This window comes from Pelophylax lessonae, assembly GCF_965119305.1.
Source record: "Pelophylax lessonae genome assembly, chromosome: 11".
NCBI lineage: Eukaryota > Metazoa > Chordata > Amphibia > Anura > Ranidae > Pelophylax > Pelophylax lessonae.
Genome location: NC_138778.1, coordinates 237235459 through 237255639, shown reverse-complemented (window position 1 = coordinate 237255639; position 20181 = coordinate 237235459). Strand labels below are relative to the sequence as shown.

At 45.4% G+C, this 20181-nt stretch overlaps 1 protein-coding gene across 1 annotated transcript in view; it reads right to left on the bottom strand.

Annotated features, from left to right (window-relative positions):
* Positions 1 to 5318: 5318 nt before the first annotated feature.
* Positions 5319 to 20181, bottom strand: part of LOC309567211 (uncharacterized protein) — a 272509-nt gene continuing 257646 nt past the window's right edge. Inside the window, 2 exon segments of the mRNA XM_082272588.1 lie at positions 5319 to 6236; positions 6240 to 6384. Coding sequence (XP_082128714.1) covers positions 5610 to 6236; positions 6240 to 6384 — 772 coding nt within the window. The 3' untranslated portion in view covers positions 5319 to 5609.

The following is a 20181-nucleotide window of genomic DNA, read 5'->3' as shown; positions in this document are numbered from 1 at the left end:
TGTACAGGACGAGCTTGGATGGAGGAATGCGTCTGTTCAGCCGCTGGATAAAGGTATGGGAGAAGAGGAAGCCATCTTCATTCCCCAACCACAGATCACAGATTTAATTGACTTTCCATCGGAGGATGATATGGATGATAAATCACCCACCAAAGTGTTGGCACTGGGCCCGAGTGCCACCAGCCTGTGCCCTGGACTTTCATCAATTCCAGAGGCTGGGGATTTAATAGACTTCTCTGCAGAGGAGGAACTTCCCAGTGAGCCTTCAGCAGAAGAGCGGGCATTTAATCATAGACCTGCTTACCTCTGCCTGCAACAATTGGTGACCCAGGAAGATGTATGCAAGGCCACTGACTTTTCAGTTTACTTTCCTGCAGAACAGCTGGCATCAGGGCCTAACATCACTGAGCGCTGCCCAACACGCAACAGCAGCTTCAGCCTCCTTGAGAGAAGAGGCAGCTGAACTTTATCCTACTCCACTGACAGGGACATGGGATTTCCTGCTAGCAGCTTCTGTGGAGTTACAAGAAACTTCTCCAGCTGAAGTGCGGACAACTGAACAGAGGGTCCAAGACCTCTGCCCCACACCTGTGGCAGTTCCAGAGGCCCAGGGTGAGAAGGTGGTAATCCTTTCTCCCCAGGGAGAGATCCCCAGTCTCCCTCCCCAACAGTTAGCCAGAGCAGATTATGTGGAGTCCCCAGCAGAAGTGCTGGCAACAGGGCAGAGTGCTACCAACCTCTGCCCAGCACCCGCAACAGCTACAGAGTTCCAGGAACTGGGGAGATCAGCCCCTTGCCCCAGCAACAAGCTGATTAAGTGAAGCTTCTACACCCAGCTGAAGTGCTGGCAGCCAGACAGAGAGTCAACAACCTCTGCCCCACACCTGTGGCAGTTCGGAGGCCCAGGGTGAGAAGGGAAAAGAAGTTGTTGTCCTCCATCCACCAACAGTCAGTCAGAGCGGAGGAAACGGTCTTCCCTCCTCAGCCAGGATTTGTACATCTGGGAGACAGTACCACAGAAAGGTCCAGATGAGGGTAAGGAAGATGGAGCAGCTGACTCCCCTTCCCAGCAGCAGTTGGTGCCCCAGAATGATGACACCAATCCAGCAGAAGAGCCGGCAACAGAGCAGAGTGCGGCTGGCCTCTGCCCTCAACGTACAAAAGATGGAGTTCCTGTGGTATTGGATTGGACTGCGGTCTTCACCTCTATATCCCAGGGATGCTGGGCAGTCGGCCCAGGTCCCCAACAGCATGAGGGAGTGAGCCCAGCCACCCTGTCTTCTCCAGTGGCTGAAAGGACTCCAGGGAGAAGGGCCAGTCCAGGCTTCTTCCCCACAGCGGGTATGTTCTACGAGAGAGGCAGAGGTTGGCTGAGTAATGCTCTGTTCAGGAAAATTTGTTTGGGGTACTGTGTGGGTACAGAGATTGGGGGACAGGAACTACGGACTAAAGCCCCGTACACACGTACCGATCGTCGGCCGAACGATCGGCCGTCTTTTGTCGAGGGCTGTCGGTGTCTGTTGAAAAGTGCAAAAGACTGCACAAGAATTTTGTCCGCCAACTACAGCCGACTGCAGAAGTGATGTCATGTGATGGTTAACTTTCCCTGTGTTTTTTCTTTTCTGAGCATGCCCAGTCTTGCAAATCTGCTGTCTGTCGGTCGAATTCTGTACTGACTGGCGAACAATCGGCCGTTCTGGTGTCAGCATACAAAAATTTTAATGCTTGCAAGACAGATTCTGTTCGGGCGAAAGTGCGCTGTCGGCTGTCGGCAGCATCATACTAACAAGCCGAAAATCGGCCGATCGGTCGTCGGCCGAAGCTTTTCGGCCGACAATCGGTACGTGTGTACGGGGCTTTACTTTGAAGTCAACCCGTTTGGGGTCTCCTCCTGAAAGGGGAGAGATGTGATGGGAGTCACATTGGTTGGGGGGTCCGTAGAACACAGCTTACCTTAGGGAGGTTGGAAAAATCCCTCTCTCAGCCTCCTAGGCCCGTCTTATGTGTAAGTCACCCTGTGTCTATTAGGGGCATAGGGTGACCAAGGAAATGATGGACAGGTACTTAACCACTTAAGCCCCAGAAGATTTTACCCCCTTCCTGACCAGGGTTTTTTTTTGCGATTTTTTACTGCGTGAATGTAACGGACAATTGCGCGGTCGTGCGACGCTGTACCTAAACAAATTTCACGTCCTTTTTTTCCCACAAACAGAGCTTTCTTTTGGTGGTGTTTGATCACCTGTGTGATTTTTTGATCATGCGCTATAAACAAAAAAAGAGCGTAAATTTTCCAAAAATAACAATATTTTTCAAATTTTTTTATATGAAATTCCCCCCCAAAAAAATGTAAAAATCAAAATTTTTTAAAATTTTCGGCCAATTTGTTTTATGCTACATATGTTTGGTAAAAAAGAAAATATCACAAAAAGCGTATTTTGATTGGTTTGCGCAAAAGTTTTCGCGTTTACTAACAAAGGGAAAGATTTCTGTCATTTTTGGTGTTTTTTTTTTTTAACGAGTAATGGCGGCGATCTGCGATTTTTTTTTTGCAGTACTGCGACATTGCGGCGGACAGATCGGACCCTTGACTGACATTTTTTACACTTTTGGGGTTACCAGTGACATTACTGCAGTAATCAGTGCTATACATATGCACTGTTACTGCAAAAATGACACTGGCAGGGAAGGGGTTAACTGTATTGGAGAGGGAGGGGTTAAGTGTGTCCTAGGGGCGTGATTCTAACTGTAGTGGGACATGGCTACTATTGTAAAAACAGAGATCAGACGGTTCTACATAGTAGAACCGTCTGATCTTAATTTTTACACAGGGGAGAATGACAGACGGCTTGTTTACATAAGCCGCTCCGCCTTTCTTCCGCTCTACCGACGATCGTAGTGTGACCGGCGGACATCGGGTTCGCCGGTCACACACCCGGACTCCTCTGTGAACGAGCCGAGGCGGGCGCGCGCTCGCCCGCTATTGGCTCAAAACCCGGTGACAGGCTAGCGACGTAGATCTACGTCACTCTGCCTGGCCGGGGCTGACTGCCGCAGTAAATATACTGTGCGCAGTCGGCAAGCGGTTAATGGACACTGAGAATATGATTTGGATTACTTCAAATGGGACAATAATATTTATCAACCATATATCTCAAGAAACATATGAAGACTGCTTCACACAGTCAGACTCATAGCAGATGGTAATATCATCAGCTCAACCACCTGTCTTCCACCCATCGTTGAATATGCTGATTTACTCACCTGTTATCTACTGTGGGGACACGCAGTGTTTACACTTATGATAATGTGTATTGTACTTCATGAGCTCAAGGATGGCAATCTGCTAGTTAATTTGCTCAGGTTGGTTGAATGATTGCTATCTATTAGCTACTAGTAGAAAAGTAGAATACTGTTTGCGTTGGTTGTTCTTTAGATAATTAGTTCAGGTAAATTATATTTCTGTACACAATTTCATCTGCATATGATAATGTAATCAGGCACCTGACCTGGTGGGGTAATCTGATCAGGAGGGGGATGTCCATTCTGTATATATTTGGTGTAAGTTTGTTCTCGACAAGTTTTGTCTAGTTTTGTATGGAGGCGGCTAGAATATCTGATACCTATGTTCAAGACTGGAGGAAGCCATATACTGACGACAGTCCACAAACACAGTGTGGGTCGCGGTACCCCCTCCCCCTTTTATTGATTAAAGGCCAGCGGTTCCCGAAAGATGACCCGGGTCAAAAACAGTGATTCATGGACGAATGGCGCCCCTAGTGGAGACTACAACATGCTTCCTGGAAAGAGGAGATACTTCCTGTTGATTAGGAAGGACGGCCTCTTATGGATTTTCATTTGACAAGCGGGCAGTGGGTGTTTGTGTGGGTGGGGTCTGAGTGAGCTTTAAAAGCGGTGGCCAGAATGACTCATTTCTCTGTTCTTTCCCATTGAGCCCAGCTGAGAAATACCGAATACTGAGGACGGCCATATGTAAAGTAGCATCTATGCTTGTTTTCTTCTATATATTCTGTAGTATTCTTTTAGTGTTTTATGTTATCATTTCTACTTTCTTTATAATAAATGACATCCTTGATTATTTAAGCAGTGAGTTTATTTATTTATTGAACAGAAAAGTTTTATTAATGAAGAAAGCATTGACAGAGTCATTATACACCCAGTGAGGTCCATGAGAAATAAACTAGAGATACGTCCATACAAGTGAGTTTATTTTTATAGCCAGCATTGTTCTTCTATCCTCACCATTAACCTTATCAGAGCTTTGATAGAGGAGCTAACTATAGGAAGAGACAAGAGAAGACATATTTATAATAAATAGGGGAGATCCAACCCCCCCTCCCCCCACATTTATTTCACCTATCAATGGACTGATAAGGAGGATTTTGGAATGCAGATAAAAGTGTGTGAATTGCAGAAGATGTCTTCCCGGGATTATGGAAAGCAGATCACTGCTGTTAGGTGTCTCCTATTCTACATCACAGACAACATAAACATTTCCCGCACACTTACCAGCCAGCCTGCAAAACACAAAACAAATTGTCCTGTCTAACAATTCAGGATAAAACGGAGGTTCTAGTTGCAGACATTTCATATATCTGTGTAATCCGCAGTGCCCACGCCAAGGCTCCTCTGTATACTGCGGGCCTAACTCTATAGGTCTGAGAATCTCCAGGTTGGAGCACATATAGCAGTGGATAGATTAAGGGAAGATTTGCCTGGAGGAAGCCCCACCCCTCTTTAAAGGCACAGGGACACAATGGACGCCCAGCAAAAGCACAATGACAGCTGAAGAAACCACCAGTGTGTCCCCTCCCCCCCCCCCCCCCCAATGTTTGCTGACAAGCTGTGCATATAGATGGCAACCACCCCAATCTTTAATTATCCTTTGCAGTAAGGTGGCCATGGACATGCTATGCACATCACCTCTAAATTCTAAACAACATGGCCGCCCTGATTCCTCTCACTGACTTCCCATTTTCCTCACACCAAGCATGACCCCAGACGTTACAAGTTCTGACTGTAGATAACACAGGAATTTCCTATGATCCTCAGCGCCATCTCTTGGCCATAATGAAGAATTTCTCCTGAAATATCTCCATCAGTAGAAAATGTGGAATATCCCATTATGGACATTAGATGGCGCTAATGATCATAGGAAATCACTATACCAAATACTGGAAATACCACCAACATTTCTCACAGATGGGCAAATACTTCTCACATTTCTTCATGTAATGTTTTTTTATAAACAGACCTCTAAGTGTTTGTGAAATCGTCCCACACAAAATGTACTCAGCCAATGAGAGGTAAGGACTCCATTTTTATTTTTCTCCTGCTATCAATGACCAACACGGGACAACACTTCATCCATGTCTCTGGTGATCTCTGATCTCCTTATGAAGTGTTTCTTACATGATGAAGATCAGCCATGGAGTATATCTGAGGTGTATATCAGGGTGTGCTTCTTCCCCACATGTCCACCAACATTCATATAGAAGACATTTCCCGCACTCAATGCACTAATACACCTCGAGGGTTGTGTGGGACCCCTGATGTACAGGAAGACAGGACTTCAGTGAGGAACAATTCCCTCACTCAGGACAGGAATAAGGTTTCTCCTTTGTGTGAAATCTCTGATGAATGTTTAGACTGGACTTCACTGAAAAACATTTCCCGCAATCAAGGCAGGAATGCGGCTTCTCCCCCGTGTGAGACCTCTGATGTCTGTAAAGAGAGCACTTCATTGAAAAACATTTCCCGCACTCAGGACAGGAATACGGCTTCTCCCCAGTGTGAGATCTCTGATGTCTATAAAGATGGGACTTGTGTGAAAAACATTTCCCGCACTCAGGACAGGAATACGGCTTCTCCCCAGTGTGAGATCTCTGATGTATGGAAAGACTGGACTTCTGTGAAAAACATTTCCCGCACTCAGAACAGGAATAAGGTTTCTCCTTTGTGTGAAATCTCTGATGAATGTTTAGACTGGACTTCACTGAAAAACATTTCCCGCAATCAAGGCAGGAATGCGGCTTCTCCCCCGTGTGAGACCTCTGATGTCTGTAAAGAGAGCACTTCATTGAAAAACATTTCCCGCACTCAGGACAGGAATACGGCTTCTCCCCCGTGTGAGATCTTTGATGTGTGTGAAGATGAGACTGCTGTGAAAAGCATTTCCCGCACTCAGGACAGGAATAAGGTTTCTCATTCGTGTGAGATCACTGATGTATGATTAGACTGGACTTCACTGCAAAAAATTTCCCGCAATCAAGGCAGGAATGCGGCTTCTCCCCTGTGTGAGATCTTTTATGAACATTAAGATTGAATTTAGAACTGAAACACTTCCCGCACTCAGGACAGGAAAACCTCTTATCTGTTGGAAGGACGGCACCGTCCCTCACAGTCTGAGGTTCCTCAGGATAAGAGGAATACGATGGTCCATCTACACTGTGTGGTCCCGGATGGACATTTGAGGTAGCCGGGTTTTCTCCTGGACTATACTGTGTGATGTCCTCATCTTCTACTTTACAGTCTGGAGACAAAGTGAGAGAATCCTCTGAGGTTTTCCTCATCTCCCGTCCATCTACTAAAATAGAAATACAAAGATTATTGCTAGACATCAGCAGATTGGTTCCCCTAAACCAGGACTCCACCCACATCAGGCAGCTTTGTCTCTGAGGATCTTACAATTCCACCCTCACGGTAACTAGTAAATGGGTCCTCTGATCTCCTACCAGTTCATTTCTTTATCCATGGACCTTAGTCAGAGAGTGAGGAAACAACGAGAACTGTCTTTTATAGGAGTGACAGTGATGAGGGGATTATAGGACGAGTGTCCCCTCCCCCCTCTATTACTCATTGCCATCTTCCCAACACAAGAAGTCCTGCACTTCCTTATTTAGTCCATGATTTAGTCATGAATAACAGCGGGGCTGAGCCCCACCAGAGGTCAGAGAGTGAGGATGGGGGGAGAACCAAGATGAAGACTGGACTGATCCTGAAGACCACCATCATTGGGTTACTGACTCCTCCCTCATTATCACTTTCTGTTTAAGGTTCCAAAGTTGGAGGATGTTATCACATTATTATCACCATGTAAAAGTCTGTCCTCCAATCAGATCATCAGATATAAAATGTCCAGCTGGTAGGAAATGGGTGTAACAAAAGAGAATCCATATTATGTGTATATATAGCATATATGGGTGGAGGGGAGAGTGCAGGGGTCAGGAGTATGTAATGTACAACATAGAGTATATAGTGCAGGGGTCAGGAGTATGTAAAGAACAACATAGAGTATATTGTGCAGTGGTCAGGAGTATAAAATATACAATATACAGTATATAGTGCAGAGGTCAGGAGTATGTAGTGTATATGACCCACCTGTGCTGATCTTTGATGTCCCCGTTATTCCATCCACCTCTGCAGACTGCTGATCATCCCTCTCATACGTCTCTTCTTCTTCTGTTTTAACATCAACTTTTATATCTATCAGATCTTCACCCTAAACCAAGAGAAAGATCAATAACATCATCTGTATGACATAAACTTTATTATTGCGACAGAACCAAAAATAATCCACACATTGTCTCCACAAGTCCATGTTCTAGATGCTCCATCCCACCAACCTTGTAACAGTGAGGGATGGTGTGACCTTCCTGTGTGGAATCCCGGGAATACAGAGGACGGGGACATCTCTCTGGTGGGTTCCTGGTATTAGGTGGCTCCATCATATCCTTGTGTCCTTCTGAAAACTCCTCCATCACTCCATACTCCTCATCCTCCTCTTTATACTCTTCTTTAACATCAATATTATCATCCCCGAGGTTTCCACTCTGAATATATAATAAAACATTCATTGTAGCAAACATGCTGTGTATAAATCAGAACTACCAATAATTGTTACTCATCTACCTGATGATGGTGAGGGATGGTGTGACCTTCCTGTGTGGAATCCCGGGAATACAGAGGACGGGGACATCTCTCTGGTGGGTTCCCATTACTGGATCCATCTGTAGGAAACACACACACTGACTGAATACATTGTTTCTATGTGTTTATCAGATGATGGGGGATCTAGGTGGAGCCTCCGTACTGCTCTCTCCTTTACAATAAAGTCTCCTCTTACCCGGTGATGTGAGGGGCGGCTGATTCTCCATCATGACGTCCTTGTAGAGATCCTTGTGTCCTTCTAAATACTCCCACTCCTCCATGGAGAAATAGACAGTGACATCCTGACACCTTATAGGAACCTGACACACACAATGATACAGTCACCATCCAGACACATCCCTTGTCTGTTACTGGATAATGTCCCAGAATTCCCAGCACCGCTCACCTCTCCTGTCAGCAGCTCCATCATCTTCTTGGTGACTTCTAGAATCTTCTCCATGTTGTGTCTCTCAGGTTTTAGGGAGTCACATGGAGGCACTGTGATGGTCATATGATCACCTGACTTCAGAAGAGGAAATCTCTGTATTGGAGAACCAATAGGAATATCATGTTAGAATCCCAGAATCCTCCTCACCTCTCCGGTCAGGTCTGTGTTTTATTAATAGAGATAAGAGTGATGTCATGTGACCTCCCAGAATCCCCCTCACCTCTCCGGTCAGGTCTGTGTTTTATTAATAGAGATAAGAGTGATGTCATGTGACCTCCCAGAATCCTCCTTACCTCTCCGGTCAGCAGGTAGATGATGTCCAGGCTGAGCTTTAGTATCTTCTCAGTCATGTGACTCCGGTCCTCCTCCATCCTCATTGGTGCCGTCATTTCATCCATACAGGTCTCCTTGTAGACGGATAACTCTGGGAAATGAAGGTAAGAATTATTTGGATGGTATTGATCACACAATAATAGGATGTGGAGGGGGGAGGGGGGTAATAGGGGGTTGCTGTACATTTAAGAACTTCTGATCCCATGGGAACACATTTAGTTTGGTCTGTTTAAAGTTTGCTATAATTTTTGAGGTCCTGGGACTCTCTTGGCCTGCCGGATCAGAAATTCCCTTTCCTCTGTTGGGTTTGTTTGATTTCTGAACTGGATTTGATTAGTATTAGATCTGCAGACAAGGAATGATAAATACGATCCTTCCTGAGACTTGTTTGCTCTGAGGCAGTGCTGTGAGGTCAATGTTGGGTCATCATGATGTCCAGGAAGGGGAACTTGCTGACTTTTGGCCGGAGTTGTCGGCTAATCAGGATAATTACCAGAACTCCGGCTGCAAGGCTCCAATCTCCGGCAGCCTGCTGACTGACAGGAATGATGTCACTGTCACTCTCTGCAGTAAGAGAATGGATTGGATAGCAGGAGGATGCTGCTGGTGCAGTACAGAACTGTGGGGGAGGAGTCTGTTTTGTTTTCTCCAATAGCAGCCCAGTGTGGGTAGAATGAGGACAATCGGGGGGAGGGGTTTGTCCTCTTGGTCTTGGTCTATTTTGTATCCTGCAACATATTTCTTCACCAGTGAGATGGTGAAGGCTTCCTTCACTTGCTGGCAGGAGTTCTTTAAGGAGGTCAGAAAAGTAGGTGCAGGTGGGGTGGAAGGACCATCAGAGACCAAGAGCCCAAACGAGCCTGAAAGCCCCTTCCTACCTTTGAGCCTGACAGCCTGTTTTGCTTGGGTCTATCTAGCAATGTTACTTTGCGGTATAAACTCAACTGACGCAGACCTGTTTTCTGTGGTGTATGGTGTAGTTTGTGCTAAGCAACAATGCTGCGTAAGCTGTTTAGGAAAAGCAAGGCTGCAGAGGTTTCTGGTGTCCAGAAGGAAGTGTGCAGCTTACCTATCTGGGCCAGAGACAATGAGAGGGAGCCTCTTGCTAAAGTATTTGTAAAGTATGCTTCTCCCTTGAATAAGACTTGGGGTGATAAAGTCTCAGATCATTTTGTAGATTTTAGTCTTAAGGGGTTGGATTTAATTAAAGCAGAGAAGAGGACAGTGTCCCCAGTAGGTTGGTACTTTCTTCATGCTCTCTATACAGAATCACAGAGAAGGGACAAGGCAGAGGCAGAAGTTAAAAGGCCAACTAGCAGTTGCTTCAGAGTGTGTGCGTTCAACTGCTAGTCGGGCTGATGATTTGCAAGAGCGGTGTGCAGCCCTCATAACCAAATCAATTAATGACTTAAGGAAAAGAAAGGGCCGTAAACCTGTTAGTAAAGCCAGGGTACGTGCCATTGTCACATCCCAAAACTGGGATTGTGAGGATGTCTCCTCCAATGATAGTGAGGATGAGGAGATAGAGTTTGATGTTTCTGATGATGAATATGTGTCCTATTCTGATGGTAGTGATGATCTGGAGGAGTGTCATACACGTCCAATAATCACACATCAGAGAAAAGGGAAAATAAATTGTGAGCATTGGGGGAAGGAGTTCGTTTGGAGAAGATTGGCTCTTTGTTTGAAGCTGTGGGACAGCAATGATGCAGCCAGGATTTCTCAATGCCTTGCTTTCTCCAGAGATCCATTGGAAGCTGTTGAATTTCAACTACCAGAGCTAAGTATTTATTTGATATTCTTGGGACAAGGGTTGTATGTTTAAGACGTGGTCATTTTAAGTGTATTTCTGCTGCTTACAGACCATAGGCTGTTCATTTGTTAAGCATTGTTATATCTGACAGTCTTGTATTATGTTCCTAATATTGTAATAGTTTGTATGTTGTAAGGGATTAGCTCGGTGGTAGGCGTGGATGACCCCTTTGGGGGTGCGTTTTCACAGAGAGATAGCCGACAAGTGCTTGCAAACAAACAGTGTGGTTTATTAAATGATGTTTTTTTCACCAGGCTGTATGCAGCAAAACATCCAAAATAAAATAAAACAGAAAATAAATCCTTGCCTCTGTGGGCGGCTACCTTCTCACAGCTGGAACCTACCTAAGAAGTCTTCCCAACCTACTGTTGGGCCGACACTGCTGATCCTACAGCAGACACTCAAATGTCCATTTGTTTGCTTTTCACACAGCACAAACATTGTCCATTGAACATGTCCCTTTGTTTTCTTTCACATCAACAACACTTCGTCTTCTCACCTTTGAGACGTATTCACCCTTGGTTACCGTCCCGGGCACACATCACTCCGGGGGGTCTTCTCCCAGGCCCACACATCCTGTCGGGAGGCACACGCTGACTGTCCTCCTGCTCCCAGCCCACATGGCTTCAGGACACAGCTTCTGGAGGCAGCACTCAATAGATTTTCTCTGGACAAATTATAGAGTCCTTGATCTCCTCATTCTGAACAGGTGAAGGCCTTTCAACTTCCTGCTGGCTAGCTCTGTAGCCAACACCCTAAATTAATTAATGGACTTTCTAAATCAGGTAGAAATGTATCTCCTTCCTGTGACTACATTCCCAGATTTAGCTGACTTCCTGTTACATACCCCCCCCTCTTGTTTCAACCCTAGGGTTGGGACACAGATTTCCAGGCACGCATGTGTCAAGCACTGCTGACTCACTGATAAGCCTCCTATTATCCTCAAGCTTCCGGATGAAACTGTTTTGTCATCTTCATTGACGGATTTCTCATAAATGCCACACAGTTTGTCTCTCATCTCATATACACATTCTTCAACTGCATTTTTGGCATCATTTCGCTCCTTCTCGTTTCTGTCATCTTCATTGACAGCTTTCTCATAAATGTCAGACAGCTTGTCCCTCATAACCGTCTGTCCAATCCACCACGGAGGACCGTGATCCATAGGCAACTCAATTGGGCTAGTCTTAATGTCTTCAACATTCTTAAGACGCCTCTCTCTGCAATCCATAAATGTTTTCCACAAAACTTTGAGAACCTTTGCTTCACTAAGCTTTGTTCCAAGTAGGGACTCTTGACATCCCTCTGTGACTTGAGTTGCCTCTCCATACAGCTGTACACAATCATTGACTTTTTGTTGTAAAAGGGAATGATCTTCCTTCTTGAGCTTTGCTTGCTCTAAGATGCTGTGCAGAGGATTTTCCAATTGAGACAACAGGCTGTCACACATTTCTTCAAAGTGACCCCTGTTCCTTTTCCCAGAGATATCAATATCATTCAAACATTTCATATTCATAGGCAGATCTGAAGCATTTGCACTCATCAACTTCTTAAACTTTTCGCCCTCCTGAGCGAGTCGCAGTAAAGGCCTACTACTTGATTTGATATTCAGTTTATATTTCTTGCCAAACTCTTCACAGAAGTAGCCAACCAGAACATCATCAACTTTCCTTCCACCAACATAGGGGTCAAAGGCAACAACACAGTTGAACCCAGCGATCTGGGTGGTATCCATTATAGACCTCCTCTCTGCATCAGTGAAGAAGCATGGAACTGCAACACATTCTTTTACAGGTTTCTTCAATGCACTTTCTGCTGAACTATTTGACCGCTCAAGGTCACCTAGTTCTTTTTCTCTATCTGAATTCCACATGGAATGCATCTCAAGATCACGATCAAACTTCTGCCACCCGTCTTTCACCAGTTCCATTTTGGAAACACTCCCTGAAAGGCACTTATTCATTTGCTTCACGTTTTCACCAACAGCCTTAGTTTTCTCCACTAGGTTTTCAGCCTGAACTGAGAAATCACCACATTTCTTACTCAGCTCCTTTGTTTGCTGAAGCTCTAATGATACATTTTCCAATGCTTGAAGTTTTTGAAGGAACGGTTTATTCCAAAGGGGTGATTCAAGCCACGTGTCATCACATTTCTGAGGCTCACTCAGGACAGACCCCAAAACACTGATCCTTTTAAAAACTGCATCAGGCACACTATCCCCTCTTTGGGACAGATCCTCTGTTGCCTGGAATTCCTCTTCCAGTTCCTGCAACGGAATCTTCATCTCTTCTACTTGCTGTTCTAAGGCTCGTTTAGACTTTTCTAGCTCCTGAACGCTTTTCTCAACCTCATCCTTGTAGCTGACCACATGTTCCATCTCTGTACATAGCTGCTTGTTAACTCTTTCTAGTTCAGCCTTGGACTCTAGAGCTTCCTCCAAAGAGCGAGCCAAGAACAGGGCTTTGCTCTCGTTATCACGCGCCTCCGCTTCTGCGCGGTCGCGTTCTTCTGCATATTTTGCAGACACAGTCTTCTCTTCACCAAGCATCTGATCAAACTTCTTTTTCACATCTTCAACACACTGTAATGAAGCAACGCTTTCTTCCATGCGTTTTTTCATATCCGCTATCTGAGCTTGCAATGTTGCGACTTGCTCTGATAGGTTTTTCTTTGCTTCCGCCTCCTCTTTTAATTGTTCCAGGAAGCCATTTTTCTCATCTTCCATTTGTTTGAGCTTTGTGCTAAAACTCAGCCTTTGACACCTCTCTTCCTGTAAGAGTTCCTGCGTGTCTTGCAGCTGCGATTCCAAGATAGAAAAATCTTCCGCAATTTCTCTAGATTTGCTGTCTGCTTGAGAAAGCTGATTTGTAACATTGTCCAACTCAACCTGCAGTCGGTTTGCCTTCTCTGACAGCTTAGCACACAATCGGTCACCTTCTGACACCTTGACTTGCGATTCCAGAAGCTGTGCCTCTACTTTTTCCCTCTTATGTTCACAATCTTCTTTTCCCTGCATAAGAGCCTTCACCTCATTGGCTAGCATCTGGGAATAAGAATGTAATTCTGCCACACAGGCTTCTTTCTCCTTTAACTGCTGCTGGACACGTTGGGCTTCCCCTTTCCAACTTTCACAGTCCGCACGCCATTCATCTACCACATTGCTTAAAGTAGTGAGCTCATACACAGTACTCAGTAATTTAGCCTCTCTTTCACTTTTCTCTTTGTCGCTGAGAGACAATGTCGCTTCCAGAGCAACATTCTGTTCCTGCGACTCCTGCAGGTCTATTTTTGTAGCTCCCAAAGACTGAAGACTTTTTTCCAGCTGATTACGCAACTCCAACATATCAGCCATACTTTGCTTCTGCAAAGTCTGAATTTCAATTTCCTTTTCCATGAGGATGGTATCTTTCTCCTTTATAGTGTCTTGACATTTTTGCAACTCGACCAAAAGAAGAGCAGTGGATTCTTCCCACTGTAACACATGAGACTTGAGTAGTTCATTCATTTCCTGCAAGTTTCTATGCTCCATTTTAAGCAATTCCAAGGCTTGTTCCTTTTCTTCCATTTTCCGTTGCAAGGCATCCAACTCAGCCCTGCACACATACTCGGTTTCCTCCAAACCGATGGCCTCCATTGGCTGCTGGCGTCTCTGTTTCCAGCCTGCCATGCTCTCTTGGTGATCCTTTTGTTGAGCTGCAAAGCTCCGCTGTTTCAGCATCTCCCCCATTTTGAGCTTACTTTTCATCTGAGCACACTGCGTCTCCATAGCAGTTTCATCAGTGTTGCTAGGGACAACAACCTTCCTCTTTAGTAGACTCTCTTTAGGCATGGATGGGGCTGGTTCAGACGGCAACATCCCCTCCATCCATAGAATCCGGTCTCTCATTTCATCTATCTTTGCATTCTTCAGGCGTTTTGAACGCCCCATCTTCAATAACTCCACAAACAAATTTTTCACAGTCCAGCAAAAAATTTTCAGACCACTGTCTCTTCAACACATGTAGTTTTTCTCTCTCTTGCGGGATCTCTTTTCCTGCGCACACAGTTTGTGCAGTCACTTGCACCAGACACAACAAAGTTCATCAAATAATTTTGAGACCGCTGTCTCTTTAAAACACTTTTTTTTTTTTTTTCTGTCAGGATCTTCTCTCCTGCACACATAGATTGTGCAATCTCATGCACCAGATAAAGTTCATCAAACATTTGCACTTCCTTGCAGGGATCTCTGCTTATGCCCACTGCATACCTCCACCATATGTAAGGGATTAGCTCGGTGGTAGGCGTGGATGACCCCTTTGGGGGTGCGTTTTCACAGAGAGATAGCCGACAAGTGCTTGCAAACAAACAGTGTGGTTTATTAAATGATGTTTTTTTCACCAGGCTGTATGCAGCAAAACATCCAAAATAAAATAAAACAGAAAATAAATCCTTGCCTCTGTGGGCGGCTACCTTCTCACAGCTGGAACCTACCTAAGAAGTCTTCCCAACCTACTGTTGGGCCGACACTGCTGATCCTACAGCAGACACTCAAATGTCCATTTGTTTGCTTTTCACACAGCACAAACATTGTCCATTGAACATGTCCCTTTGTTTTCTTTCACATCAACAACACTTCGTCTTCTCACCTTTGAGACGTATTCACCCTTGGTTACCGTCCCGGGCACACATCACTCCGGGGGGTCTTCTCCCAGGCCCACACATCCTGTCGGGAGGCACACGCTGACTGTCCTCCTGCTCCCAGCCCACATGGCTTCAGGACACAGCTTCTGGAGGCAGCACTCAATAGATTTTCTCTGGACAAATTATAGAGTCCTTGATCTCCTCATTCTGAACAGGTGAAGGCCTTTCAACTTCCTGCTGGCTAGCTCTGTAGCCAACACCCTAAATTAATTAATGGACTTTCTAAATCAGGTAGAAATGTATCTCCTTCCTGTGACTACATTCCCAGATTTAGCTGACTTCCTGTTACAATGTACAGCATGTTTTGTATAGTAAAAGCACATTTATACACTGCAGAGGTCTGAGCTTCCTTGTTTATACCGCAAAGTAACCTTGCTAGATAGACACAAGCAAAACACAGCCTCAGAGGTCCCCACAGCCATTCAGCCCCATAAACCTCTCAGAGTTGTTCACCCCTATTATTCTTAGCAGGCCCCCAAAGTCCTTCTGCTACACCCCCCCCCCCCCAGGATCTCAGGGACCTTTAGATAAAGTTAACCCTTTAGAGCAGGGGTGTCAAACTCAAATTATTTGGGGACCGCATCAGCAGTATGGTTGCCCTCAAAGGGCTGGTTGTATCTGTAGGACTATGTTCCTACTCTTTATTAGCATAAATAATTTTCTCGGCATTTAATACAGGAGTGCGCTACGTACAGAGTGCAGGGATTAGGAGTGTGCTTGCATACATAGTTACATAGTAGGTGAGGTTGAATAAAGACAATAGTCCATCCAGTTCCCCCTGTGTCTCACATACCCCTGAATGTTCTGATCCTTGAGATGTACGTCTAAGAGTCTTTTGAAAGCCACCATACTACCCGCAGAAACCACCTCAACAATCTTGTAGCCCTAACAGTAAAGAACCCCCCACGTTGCCTGAGGTTAAAACGCTTCTCCTCTAATCGCATTGTATGCCCTCTTGTCCTCATGGAATCCCTTCGACTGAACAGCTTTTTTTCTAAGCTGAGATCACCATTGAGATATTTATAAATTGCTATCATGTCCCCCCTCAGGTGTCTCTTCTCCAGGAAGAATAAATCAGAGTGAAGGGATCAGGAGTGCGCTACGTACAGAGTGAAGGGATCAGAAGTGCGCTGCGTACAAAGTGCAGGGATCAGGAGTGCGCTACGTACAGTGTGCAGGGATCCGGAGTGCGCTATGTACAGAGTGCAGGGATCAGGAGTGCGTTACGTACAGAGTGCAGGGATCAGGAGCGCGTTACGTACAGAGTGCAGAGATCAGGAGTGCGCTACATACAGAGTGCAGGGATCAGGAGTGCGTTACGTACAGAGTGCGTTACGTACAGAGTGCAGGGATCAGGAGCGCGTTGCGTATAGAGTGCAGGGATCAGGAGCGCGTTACGTACAGAGTGCAGAGTTTAGGAGTGAATTACGTCCAGAGCTCAGGAATGCACTACATACACAGTGCAAGGTTTAGGAGTGCGCTATGTATAGAGTGCAGGGTTCAGGAATGCATTACGTACAGAGTACAGGGTTCAGGAATGCATTACTTACAGAGTGCAGAGATCAGGAGTGCATTACCTACAGAGTCTGGTGTTCAGGAGCATGTTATGTACAGAGTTCAGGGTTCAGGAGTGCGCTACAAACAGAGTGCAGGGTTCAGGAGTGTGAGACATACACAGTGCAGGGTTCAGGAGTGTGAGACATACACAGTGCAGGGTTCAGGAGTGGGCTATGCACAGTGTGCAACATCTCATTTCCCCGCCCGAGTTCTGACCTCTGCACCCACAACTTTCTTCTCATCCCCCCACCTCTGCACACATCTGCCTCCACAGCCATCAACCCCCCTCCTTCCTCACATCTGTACTCTCTCCTACCTTCCTACCTCGTCCAGCTCTGGTACCTCCCATGTAGGAGGTTCCCTCCCTGTGTATTGGGCTATAGTTAGTACCTCCCTGTGAAGGCGGATCTCTGTGTTCAGCACCAGTACCAGTGTTCAGTTCTGCCCTATTTGTCCTTTTTCACCATCACTTCAAAATCATCAGCACAACACTGCCTCTCCATTGCCACTAAGGTATAAAGCAAGTCCTCAAAAAGCCTGTCCTGTGGATGCAGCCCGCTGGATGAAAAAAAACAAAACATATCCGCCGGAGCAGTCAGGAACCTCCGCGACTAACAGCTATGCCGGGCCCAAGGCGCATGCGCTCAGCTCACAAATAGCCGGCACCACTAGAGGGACTGAGGAGGTGAAAGAACGGGAAATGTTTATTTGTTTCCTTGGAGACCAACTGACCGCGCATGCATTGACAGAAAGCCGGCGAAGCTCGCTGGACTGAGGGGGAGGATGTTTACTCGTTGCCTGGGAAACCTGGCATTGAGAAAAATGAACAGCAGAGAGCAAAAGAGGTGGTGGCCGGAGGCCGCTGTGAGGGCCACATAACAAAGGCCTGGGGGGACGGATTTGGCCTGCGGGCCTTGTGTTTGTCACCTGTGCTTTAGATGCTCTCAGAGTCCTTTAGTCCCACTATCTCCTCAGAGTCCCCTCAGCTCCTCCACTTTACTCAGAACCAGTGGCTGAACTGTCACGGTTGCAAAGGTCACACCTGAAACCTGGCCCAGGTGTCACACCAATGCAAGGGGGAGGAGGCACCAAGACAGCTGGAAGGATCCTAAGGAGTGCCAGTATCAGTAGAGGCTCTCCCAGTGATCGCTGTGACAGACCCAACCGAGACAGGGACTTTTGGAGAGGACGAGGTGCAAGCCTGCTACCCACTGATTATGGCACATGGAGAGCAGATTGTGAAGGAGAACCCTATCACTCTGGACACATTTCGTACATTTGGTTTGGATTACTCAAATGGGACGGTAATATTTGTCAGGAATATATCTCAAGAAATATATGAAGACTATCCCTGGCCTGTTTGATTCTGAATATGTTCATTGAAAGAGCTATTCACCTTGGCCTCTGTTCCATGTTCTTTGGTCTCGGAGACGGGCAGTCTATCCCTGGTGGTCTTCCTATTGTTTGTATATTAAGGTGTGCTGTGTGTTCTGTTCAGCCTGTCTCCTTGTTAATTGCTAATGAACTTCTGTCCAAATGGCTAGATAATTGGTTCAGGTTAATTCTCTTTCTGTATACAATCTCATCTACATGATAATGTAATCAGGGCCCTGACCTGGTCAGGAGGGGGGAAGGGATGTGTCCTTGTGCTGTACGTATAGTGTGTGAGACTGGTCAATAAAGAGTCTTTTACCCAGCATTAAGCCTTGGCTCATGTATGGGGGTTGTTATGCTATGCCGGTGTCATTTCCCCTAGATGGTTTTATTGCTGTTCTGCTTAGAAAAAGGGGAACCCGTGACGGTGAGAGGGCGTCAGACCGTCACACAGATCATTCTCTAAAAATAGACAACCACGTATTGGAGGCTGAGAGCAAGGCTTGGATTAATTCTCTGAAGACAATAAGGCTTCCCTTCTAGAGTTGGATGGACAGATGTAATATTCATCTTTTACAGGTGTAACGGATCAACCGGCACCCTGACTGGGTACCTCCGTTGATGGATGCGCCTAGTGCTTCCCGAGGGCTCCAAGCACTCCACCAGACACCATAAACACGTCAGACCCCATGAACCGCTGCAGCTTGGTTGGGGTCTCGCCGTCTCCTACCCACCCTGGACCTACGACAAGGCTCCAGGTTCCCGTGAGTGAACCTCTCTTTCCCCAGAGAGTGAAGCAGGAACAAGAACAAGCCCTTACACAAGCTCTTACAAGAGCTTAGTGATTATCCAAGGGAGTATGAAGAGCATAGCAATCCCTTGTAGTAGATCCCCCCAATAAGAGACAGGACTCTCAATTGAGGGTGAAGTATGACTCTTTTATGGTACAACTGCTCTTTTATACAGTTTTCCCCCACAAGGTTACCGCCCAGGTGGACCTTGTTGGGGACAGGACATGACATTCACAAACCAATAGAAACAGTCATTCCCATACAGTGTACACAATCCCTCCCCTCTGGCTGATTACAGTATCATATGCAGATGAAAGTGTATACAGAACTAATTATCTAGCCATCTGGACAGAACAATGGGAGGTCATTAACATTTAACCGCTTCCATACAGAGCAGTTAGACACCCTTCCTGCCCAGACCAATTTTCAGCTTTCAGCACTCTCACACTTTGAATGACAATTGCTCAGTCATGCTACACTATAACCAAACAAAATTTTTATCATTTTTTTCACACAAATAGAGCTTTCTTTTGGTGGTATTTGATCACAACTGGGGTTTTTTTTTTCGTGATATATGCAAAAAAAGAGCAAAAATTTTGAAAAAAAAACACTTTTTTTTAGTTTCAATTATGAAATTTTGCAAAAAATAAATTTTTCTTCATACATTTGGGCCAAAATGTATACTGCTACATGTCTCTGGTAAAATTAACCCAAATTAGTGTATATTATTTAGTCTGTGTGAAAGTTATTGAGTCTAGAAGCTATGGTACCAATTACTGAAAATTGATCACACCAGATGTACTGACTGCCTATCTCCTTTCTTGAGGCCCTGAAATGTCAGGACAGTACAAATACCGACCAAATGACCCCTTTTTGTAAAGTAGACAGTCCAAGGTATTTAGTAAGAGGCATGGTGAGTTTTTTGAAGTTGTAATTTTTTCCCACAATTCTTGGGAAAATGAAGAAAAAATTTTTTTTTTCTTTTTTTTCCCACAAAGTTGTCAATTTATAAGCTATTTCTAACACATAGCATGTACACAGCAAAAATTACACCCAAAAATACATTCTGCTACTCCTTCCGAGTATGGCGATACCACATGTGTGAGACTTTTACACAGCCTGGCCACAAAAAGAGACTCCACGTCCAAGAAGCACATTCAGGCGTTCTAGGAGCATAAATACACATAAAACTTTCTTACTACCTATCACACTTTTCAAGGCCCTAGAGCACCAATACA